This window comes from Sardina pilchardus, chromosome 23 (assembly GCF_963854185.1).
Source record: "Sardina pilchardus chromosome 23, fSarPil1.1, whole genome shotgun sequence".
Lineage (NCBI taxonomy): Eukaryota > Metazoa > Chordata > Actinopteri > Clupeiformes > Clupeidae > Sardina > Sardina pilchardus.
In genome coordinates, this window is record NC_085016.1 from 5,665,996 (window position 1) to 5,675,995 (window position 10,000).

The window sequence follows — 10,000 nt, forward strand, 5'->3', positions numbered from 1 at the left end:
CAAAAACTGGGCCCTGTGACTTTGACAGTGGCAGTGTGCTTTGGGTCGTCAACATCAAACAGCACGAGGCTGGGTAGGGATGATACAGAAGAACTCTGTCATCTTCAAAACAGGAAGCTCGCTGGGCTGGTCAGCTAGATTAGACTCAAGACAGCATCCTCAGAGGCAGACACAGCATCAGCATCAGTAGCAGAGAGGAGTGGATGAGAGAACGCATTAGCATATGCTAACCACGCTAATGGAAGTAAATGAGCTCGCTGGACTCACTGCAGTTCTCCTCGTCCGAGTTGTCGCCGCAGTCGCTCTGGCCGTCACAGCGCCAGTGGTCAGGGATGCAGTTGTTGTTCTTGCAGCGGAACTCGTGCGGACCGCAGGTCTTCTCGTCTAGACAACAGACAGGCACAGACCACAGCGACGTCAACATCTTTTTTTTTTCAAATGATGAATATTAATATGCACAGCCTGGGATGAACATAATTTCCTTTATGTGCCGTGTCAACTGATTCAGAGAGTGTAATGATCGTGCTCGTTAATTGGGAAAGCTCGAATTAATCAAAAGCAAGTGTCAAAGTAAACTTTCTAGGAGATGAGAGGTATCTAAGAAGGCAGCACAAAGTGCATATATCCTGTACGCCTGCCTTTGAGACATACAACCAAGACAGATATCTTATAATGTTATAATGAGTTATTAGACCATCTAAATGTGCACTTAACATAATTACATAACATTAAAACTGGAAGTGAACTTGATTGTTTCAGGCATATCTTGAGTAGTGGTGAAGCGTCTGGATGTTGAATATAGCCCGGACTTCAGTGGGACAGAGTGAAGTAGCAGGCCTAGTGATTAGGAATGATAGTTTGAAAGCGTGCTAATTATTATTTTTTAATTCTTAATTCTAAAACAATAACCCCTTTTAATCTGAGCGCATCAGGTTGTTTCTGGAAAGCAATGATGTATTTGGTCCCTCTCCATGCCCTGTCGGATCCCTAACCCATCGATGAGGAGTGATGATAAATACATAATACATTATTAATTGCCCATGTAGACGCCCATGTTGGAGTGGTAATTCTCTGACTGGATGTGGCATTAGAGGGCTTTAATTGGCAGGGAGCTGGAGAGGAATATTAAGCTTTGGCTCAGGGGCTGGAGTCACCTTCTGTTAGGGGAGATGACTGCTGGAGATGGGGGGGGGACGTTGAGTGGTGGTGGTGGAGATGAGGTGTGTGTGGGGGGGTGTAGCGAGCCACAACACAGGAGGAAATTAACACATAAATGAGCACTGACCCCCCCATGGCACCCAAATTAAATTAGATGTTTGGTCTTTTGCTCAAGCCGGCGCAGGTTGATCGGTAATAATAACGAGGACGGTGGCAACGGCTGAAAAAAAAAAGAGGATTTTTCGCCCTCTCTCGGATTCTGTTTTCTTTCTCTCTCTGGGAGCCTGGCCTGCACAGACCCATCACAACTTTAATTCCATCTGTGAGACGCCTCAGCTTGGCTGCACAAATGACAGCTAGCAAATCTTTCAAGTGCGTTTAAATGACTTGACGCTTACAGAAACGCATGTTAGACTGGCTATAGCCTGACAGGTGGAGATGATTTGCTTGCGCTTGATGTAGGAAAAAGGTGCCAAAGGATTCATGGGCCGTCATGAGAGCTAGTCCACTGGACAACATCAACACTTAATTGACGAGGGCGTCGGTAAAATAAATAAATCCACGTCAGCAATACGGGGACATATCAAATAAATGACGCTTAGGTCCACATTGGGCTGTGACTGCAGCGAGACGGTGAATAATTGATGAGAGCCGAGGGGGAGAAAAAGACCCATTAAGCTCTGGTGACACTAATGAAAGCTTCTGCTGTGACACAGTGAAAAACAATACCGTCGCTCCCACCGAGCAGCCTCTCATTGGACTCTCAGCGCGCGACTCTGGTGTCGTCCGGAGAAGAGGCCCTTGTGACGGACGCGTGGAAATGGAACGCTTAGCCGTGTGGGCAGAAGTACAGCAAAGCCTTATCGATCTGACGCCGCTCCAACAGTAAATAAATAAACAAACAAATAAATAAACAAATAAATACCACAGCTTAGGGAAGGTTACGTTGGTTTGACCCCAGGGGATGTGACCGCTCACAACTAATCTGCTTGATGCATTGGACCCTGTGGGTTAACTGTGGGTGAAATCAACTAGATATTTCTTAGCACCACCGCACAGGTCCACATACAGTATTTAACAGCATGTTTTGGTGCGCCAGATGTGTGCAAAATAGCTTTCTGTTCTACATTAAATGTGGCTATGAAAGCCATCACAAAGGACTGTCTCATCACCACCTTTGTTAGGCAATAAAAAAGAACTGTTGGCAACATCTCAATCATTGAGCCGTGGGCAAGCATATTGTGACAACATCAAATTAATCTGTCAACTCAACTTCATCGTCCAGATCTCAGAAATGTAAATAAAAGGTCAGATGACAGCTCTGGCAGTTATCAGTACATTTAGGAATAAAAATAAACAACCGCTCCGAGTGCTGTCTTAAAACTTGAACAGTATCCTGAGAAGACAAGTTAAAAATAGAGGAATCTGAGATACATCCACGAGAGGATGACTGATGTGAAAATGATCGAGCCCTTCGAAGCTCAGCATCTCAGCATCTCAGAGAGAGGGAGAGAGAGAGAGAGAGAGAGAGAGAGAGAGAGAGAGAGAGAGAGAGAGAGAGAGAGAGAGAGAGAGAGAGAGAGAGAGAGAGAGAGAGAGAGAGAGAGAGAGAGAGATATGGCGTTGACATAGCCCAATCACTGGGAGATGTGAAGCATGGCTGATTTTGGGCTTGAGACGAGAAAATCGGCTGGCAGCAATCTGCATGCTTTATTCGCAGCCCAATCCTTACCTGATGAAAAGTGGTGTGCGTGTGTGTGTGTGCGTGTGTGTGTGTGTGTGTGTGTGTGTTGTGTGTGTGTGTGTGTGTGCGTGCGTGTGTGTGTGTGTGAGACTGTGGGTGTGATTTAGTGTGATTTGGAGGATATCTAAAAAAGGCTGGTCTTGTGCCCTGAATTCCCTTAACTCCTATACCTTTCAATATCCTTTGCACTCTCACACTCTCTCTCTCTCTCTCTCTCACTCTCCCTCCCTCCCTCTCTCTCCCTCTCTCTGTCTCCCTCTCTGCGTAGGCACCCAAACAGTGGACATCGGGTCAAAAGGGCACGTTTCCCTCCCTCTCTGTGTATTCCGCACTCTAACTTCCCTTCGCTCTGTAACTTCCTCTGTCTCTCTCCGTCTCTTCCCGACTCTGTGTTTTAAAAAGTTTGCCGCGTGGCCAAGATGCCCTGCGTGAGTCCCCGTGGAGTAGCAGAAGCCTCTTAGCATTACCATTCACATTAGCTTTAAACCTTTCTTCAGCGATGGCGGCCGTTTCCACAAACTTCCCCACCGCACTCCACCTCTCATAAATAAGTCACCGCTACACCCCAGGGCACACAGGCAGGAGTGCGCTCTCCCTCGCTTTAACTCTTCCTCTCTCCCCCTCTTTCTACCTTCCCCCCTCTACCTCTTCCTCTCTTCTCCTCTCTACCTCTTTCCCGCTCTCTCTCCCTGTTCGTCTCTCTTTCCCTCTCTCTCTTCCACTCTCCCCCTCTCTTTCTCTTCCACTCTCCCCTCCCGCCCTCTCTTTCTCTCTCCCTCTCTCTCTCGCTCATTGGACGTGCTATATCCCATCCACTGCTCATGAGCGGCGCGAGCGTGTGACTTTTCCTGCAGCGGGGACTCACCTGATGAACAATTCATTGATTGTGTGATGAACGAGCCGAGGCATCCGCGCAAAAGAGCCCGGGACTGTAACGGGCGCTACGTCTTCATTCCACAATCGATGCGGACGGTTTTCACCGGCACTCATCTATTATCCCAGCGCATTCTTCCCCTTACATAAAGTAGCGCTTTGTAAAAAAAAAAAAAAGCCGCGGCGTCGATACTCTGAATCATAAATGCATGTGTGAGCCTAAATGAATTCTCTTTATAACCGCTCACTTGGTGAGCCCTGAACACATCAATATCAATTCCACAGCCGCCGGCCCTCAGCCACGGAGAGAAGACGGCAAGAGTGAGAGGAATAAAAGTAATTATATTTGCTAAGGATACATTCACACTTCAGGTGATGCAGGGGATTTGTCAAAACGCAGAACTCAAAATGGCCCCAAATAGCCAACATCATTTACATTCTGGGAGTTCTACTTCAAGTCCTTTACTGTACTTTGACATTCTTGTTTACTGTTATTTTGCTATTTTATGTCAGTTGATTTGCTATTCAACTATGACTTTTGTCCTTGGAACGCGATGGGAATATCTTGAGGACTTCCTATTGCATTGTTTGAGAGTTTGCCATCATATTGACTGGAAATGCTGACAGCATCAGCAGACTACACCAGGTTGATAGCTCACAGGGCAATGCTGTACCTGTAGGGCCATGTGGTCATATTTGACCAGAAAAAAATACTCTTTCAAGTTTGGAGCAGACTATTGTAAAACAAATGTTGAAAGGTAAAACTGATACCAAAGCTATTCATTCTCTTCATGCTAAAAAGAAAACATGAGCTTGTTTCCATAGTGTTAATGTATAGTTTCACAATGTTGACTAATATATACAGTAGTCATCTAGAAATATCAGTAAATATCAGTAAAATGCAATTAAGTGGAGATGAAAATAACTGCTGTTTCCAATTAGCTGCCTGTCAGACTGTGCAACACATCAGCGTAGTTGTAACTTCTATAAGATGCAATATAAAAAACTTTGCTCATCCCAAGGGAAATTCTCTGTCACAATAGCACAGACACACACCAAATAAAAGTAAATAAAATATCACATCAGTTTGTCGTAATAACAAAAAGGGGAGGAGATGTAGAGTCTGTAATGGCTGTTGGAGAAAACCCTTCTATGTGTCTCAAGGGAACAGTTGAGGGATCTCAGCCTGCTACTGAAGGTGCTCTTATGCTCAACAAGCGTGTCGCTCACTGGATGAGAGGTGCTTTTTAGAAAAACAGGGTTCATCAGCTTGTCCAGTACCTGCCTCTTTGTAGTCACTCCCAATAAGTCCTGCTGAATTCCCACTCCAATGACAGAGCTGGCTTTCCTACCGAGCTTAATCAGTTTATTACTGTCCTTTACTTACTTACTTATTCTACAGCATAAACTATGACACCAGAAATCACAGACTGATTGAACATCTGTAGCATCTTACTGCAGCTGTTCTGAAACGCTGCAGGACATGAAGGCAGCTCACGGACCTCTTCTGTATTAAAATTACAAGTGAGAAGTGCTTTGAGCAACAATTCCCAGATCTCCATTTGGAAGTGGAACATATGCACTGACACACACACACACACACACACACACACACACACACACACACACGCATGCGTGCACACACACACACACACACACACACGCATGCGTGCACACACACACACACACACACATGCCATAACCACACTTCACACTTACCCACCCACCTAAACATGTTCACACACAGCCAGATGGACCGAACACACACACACACACACACACACACACACACACACACACACACACACACACACACAAAAATAGAAAAAGGAGGTCAAGTCCTGGCGTGTTGAATATTCCAGCAGGGCTAGCGGCGGAGGAGGAGGGGACGGCGGAGTGAATGCGGGGTCTGGCCGGCGTGTCCGAGGCGAGATGAAATAGAGAGGTCAGTGACGACACACACACACACACACACACACACACACACACACACAGGCCGACCCTGCGGTCAGCGTCTCCCTCCGCCTGAATGTCACCATTAGACGTGGTGATTGGAGCAGAAATGCCAAGGTTGCACCTCCACTCCACCTCCCCTCCTCTCCTTCACTCCTCCCCTCCTCTCCTCCTCCTCCTCCTCCTCTCCTCTCCTCCTTGCTGTCATCTCTCACCCGAGGGAGGGAGGGAGGCAGGCGAGCGATCAAGCGAGCGAATGGAGAAGGGTGACTTGTGCGCACTTCCTACAAATCACGGCACGCAGACATAATAAGGGCCTTTATGGGCATATTAAAGTCAGTCAGCATTAATGAGGGCAGCGCTCGTAAAGCGTTCTGTTGATGTCTGCATAACGTTATCGCACCAAATTAGCCATTTCAGTTCCACACGCGTGAAAAAAGAGAAAGGGCAGACAAGAAGAAAAAGCGAACGGGGGATAAAAAAGAGAAGGAAAAAAAAAGCGTTGGCAGTGTTAAATGTTCAAAGAGTGCAAATAACGCAATTAGACAGGAGTCCCCCAAAGAGCAGCGCAACAGCAGTCTGGGTGAGTGGCTTTTATTGGAATGTCTCTCCCACTCATCACTCTCTCCGTCTCTTCTTCCCTCTCTTGCTCCCTCTCTCCCTCCCGCTCTCTCTCTCCCGCTCTCTCTCTCTTTCTACCTCCCTCTATCCATCTCTGTCCAGTGAAAAAGCTCTTTTTTCCCACCGACGTCTCCCAGCAATTGGATGGTAACAACGGCACTAATGTGGAAATTAGTAGGTTATCTTGCATACACAGGCTTAATGGAAAGAAATGAGGGGAAGGGAGGCATGAGAGTGCTGCTGATTTCACTCGCTGCTCTGCGTGTTTAATTCTGCTGCCCCCACACCAGTCAGGATGAAAACAGGATCAGCTGATGTGGGAGGTGAGGGTTGAGAGATGTGTGTGTGTGTGTGTGTGTGTGTGTGTTAGGGAGAGAGTGAAAGATGTGTATGTGTGTGGGAGAGAAAGGGAGAGTGAGAGAGAGAGAGAGAGAGAGAGAGAGAGAGAGAGAGAGAGAGAGAGAGAGAGAGTGTGTGTGTGTGTGTGTGTGTGTACACACTCACCACAATTGGCCTCGTCCGAGCCGTCAGCGCAGTCAGGGTCTTCGTCACACACCCACAGCTTGGAGATGCAATGCATTGTGGTCTTACACTGGAACTCGTTTGGGGAGCACGTGCTCTCAGCTGAGGTGAAGAACAAACAAAGGAATAAGAAAGAAAGAAAGAAAAGTAAGAAAGAAAGAAAGAAAGAAAGAAAGTAAGAGAGAAAAAAACAAAAGCAGGTTTCACACGAGAAAAGGCCAAGAGATAATAAATGGGAGAGAAGAAGCCATGTATCTCCCCAGCCAACTCCACCCACTCCTCCTAATACACAACACTGATGCAACAGTTAGAAACTACAGACGGTGACAGCAGAACCTCCAACCTACGCAAAAGTACAACATGAGCAATAGAGACAGCGAGAGATACTTGGAGAGAGAGATAAATAGAGAGAGAGAAAGAGAGAGAGAGAGAGAGAGAGAGAGAGAGAGAGAGAAATAGACAGTGAGAGAGAGAGAGAGAGAGAAAGAGAGAGGGAGCAAACTAAAATCTTTTCTTGGAAAGATGCTCCCATCTCTCCCTGGTGTCCCTCAGCCCACTCCAAGAGACGCACTGTGTAATCCAGACCCACAGCGGAGAGACCCACCCATTGAAGCCTAACCACCACCAGCAGCACCACCACCCTCCACTCCACTCCACTCTTCCCCTCCATCTCCAAAGCCTGCCCTCCCAACACGATTAGCCCCGGCTAAGCCCCCCCCTCTGTCGGCCTAATCTCTGGCCCCAGGCCGGGCTCAGTTCCCTGGGTCTCTGGAGCTCCGGCGAGGGCCCCTGCGCACCCACCTCCAGCCCCGCCAGAGAGCCCCATGCTGGGCCACTTAGCGCCCGCATCCTGCTCCGCCCTGGCTGCGCTCGCAGCTCCCCGACATCAGGGGGGAAAAGCCAGGCTCAGAGAGAAGAGGGGCTCGGGGGGAGGTGGAGGAGAAGTAACAGAGGGAGGTGGAGGAGGTGGTGGTGGTGGTGGTGGTGGGGCGGTGGGAGGGCGGAGGAGGGGAAGGGAGTGTCTCTCTAACGTCTCTCTCTCTCTCCCTTACATGTTTTAAGTGGAGCCCGACTTCCAACAGGTAGTGTGCGCAGCGGGGGATTTTGCCTGTGTGAAGTGCTGGGTTTAACCCCTCTGCCTGGGCTGTCTGTTCTGCTCTGCTCTGCGCTGCCGTGGAGCGGGGTGTGGGGTGCGGGGAGCGGGGAGCGGCTCGGGAGGCTCTTAGGCAGGGCTGGCTCTCTCTCTGGCTCAGGCTACAGGCTGCCGAGTGTCTTAGAGCTGTCAGCCTGATTTATGGAAATGAGACGGGGGCTCATCACAGATGCTTAGGAGAACTCGTGCACACACCTACTCCTCACACACACCTCTCTCTCTCTCTCTCACACACACACACACACACACACACACGCCTCGCTCTCTCTCACACACCCACACACACATCTCGCTTTCCCCCGCAGCCACTCTGGCTCTCTCTGATCCAGGGAGCAAAGGAGTGAGAGAATGAAAGAGTTGGGAAGAAGAGAAGAGAGGAGAGAAGAGAGGAGAGAGGAGAGAAGAGCGGAGAGGAGAATTCAGCTTGACACACTCCGTCTTCATCTGTCAGTGAACATTGCTTTCCACGAGCCCGATACCAGCTTGCAGCTGTCACTTGGAGGCATGACGTCCCGTATCAGATGAGGGCCGGGTGAGGGCCGGATGAGGGCCAGATGAGGGCCGGATCAGGGCCGGATCAGGGCTTGATGCCTTCCTGTCTTGCCACCTGTACGGATCCCAAAGCCTGTGGCTGTGCTTCACACAGTTCACTGTGCAGTGTTCTCCTAAAGCAGTGAGATGGACTCTGCTGGCGTCCTTGGCCTGATGACCCCAAACACATCCCGCACCGTCTCCCCGCCATGTCCGCCCCTATCATCCAGAGCGGGGCTCTTCACCCCAAACACATCCCACAATGCAACCGGACCGCATGCGGCCCGCCTGAGTGTCTCTCCAGCCGAGCGGGGCTCATTTTAATCACCACTCTCTCTTTTTCCTCCTCCATCTCCTTCCTAAAATCAACTGAGCCGCCTCTAGCCAACAGTAAGATTAATGAAAAAAAAAAACTGGGCTTCCGTCGTCCAATTAGATGGCTTTTCTCCGTTAGCGAATGAGTGAGATGGGAGTGGTAGCACTCGTAGCGGCGCAGGACATGGTGACCTGAGGGCTTCTGTCTTTACGCTGCTGCTCGCCAGGCTACCTAGCTCAGCTGGAGCACACTCTGTAGTCGGCCGGCGTCCGCTGCCTCTTTTGAATACTTCATCACAGGCACTTCCAATATGTACAGAGAAATGTGACCCCTATCCCTCTCTCACACCCTCTCTCTCTCTCTCTCTCTCTCTATCTCTCTCTCTCTCACACACACACTCTCTCTATCCCTCGCTCTTACCTTATCTCTCTCTCCTGCTCTCTATCCCTCTCTCTCTCTCTCTCTCTCTCTCTCTTGCTCTCAACTTCTCTCTCTCTCTCACACACACACACACACACACACACACTCTGTACCTCATGCATAAAAAGCCAGTGCATTACAATACTAAGTGGCGCTGAGGTGGTGTGCGCGGTTCTTACGGCAGTCGGTCTCGTCCTCGGCGTCTCCGCAGTCGTCCTGGCCGTTGCAGCGCAGGTTCAGAGGGATGCACTTCTGCTTCTTGGTGCACTTGAACTGGCCCGACAGGCAGATGTAGGTGTCTGTCGAAAACACACCGCGCGTACACCACGCATCAAATCACCGGCAGACATCACAACGCCACCGGCACATAAGCACCGCTGGATAACTCTGGCTTCAGGCCGTAGCATGAATGCCTTGTATTCATTCTGCCTGTGCATTTAACACAGGCAATTTAACCGATTAGCTGATCTATCAAACTGAAGTGCTGTGTGATTTAAGACCAGCTGTTTTAGAGAATGGTCCAAACAAATAAGTCGCTGGTCTTTCAACCGCTCCATATAAAGGCGCCGATATGAGTGCTGTCGCCTGCCATGCACACCGGCGTCGACATTTTTAACCGGCAGCATTCCGATTCCAATGAATTTCATTGTGCCACGCCGACAAAAATAAAAGTGATTCGTAATCGCCACAGCGGCTGCGGCGGCAAGGT

The 10,000-nt window shown here is 49.1% G+C and overlaps 1 protein-coding gene across 1 annotated transcript in view; it reads right to left on the bottom strand.

Annotated features, from left to right (window-relative positions):
• Window positions 1-10,000, bottom strand: part of LOC134071730 (low-density lipoprotein receptor-related protein 1B-like) — a 250,591-nt gene that overhangs the window by 67,222 nt on the left and 173,369 nt on the right. The window contains exons 67-69 of the mRNA XM_062528566.1: window positions 9,471-9,590; window positions 6,854-6,973; window positions 268-384 (exon numbers count right to left, since the gene is read on the bottom strand). Of these exons, the coding sequence (XP_062384550.1) occupies window positions 268-384; window positions 6,854-6,973; window positions 9,471-9,590 (357 nt within the window). The remainder of the gene's footprint in view (window positions 1-267; window positions 385-6,853; window positions 6,974-9,470; window positions 9,591-10,000) is intronic.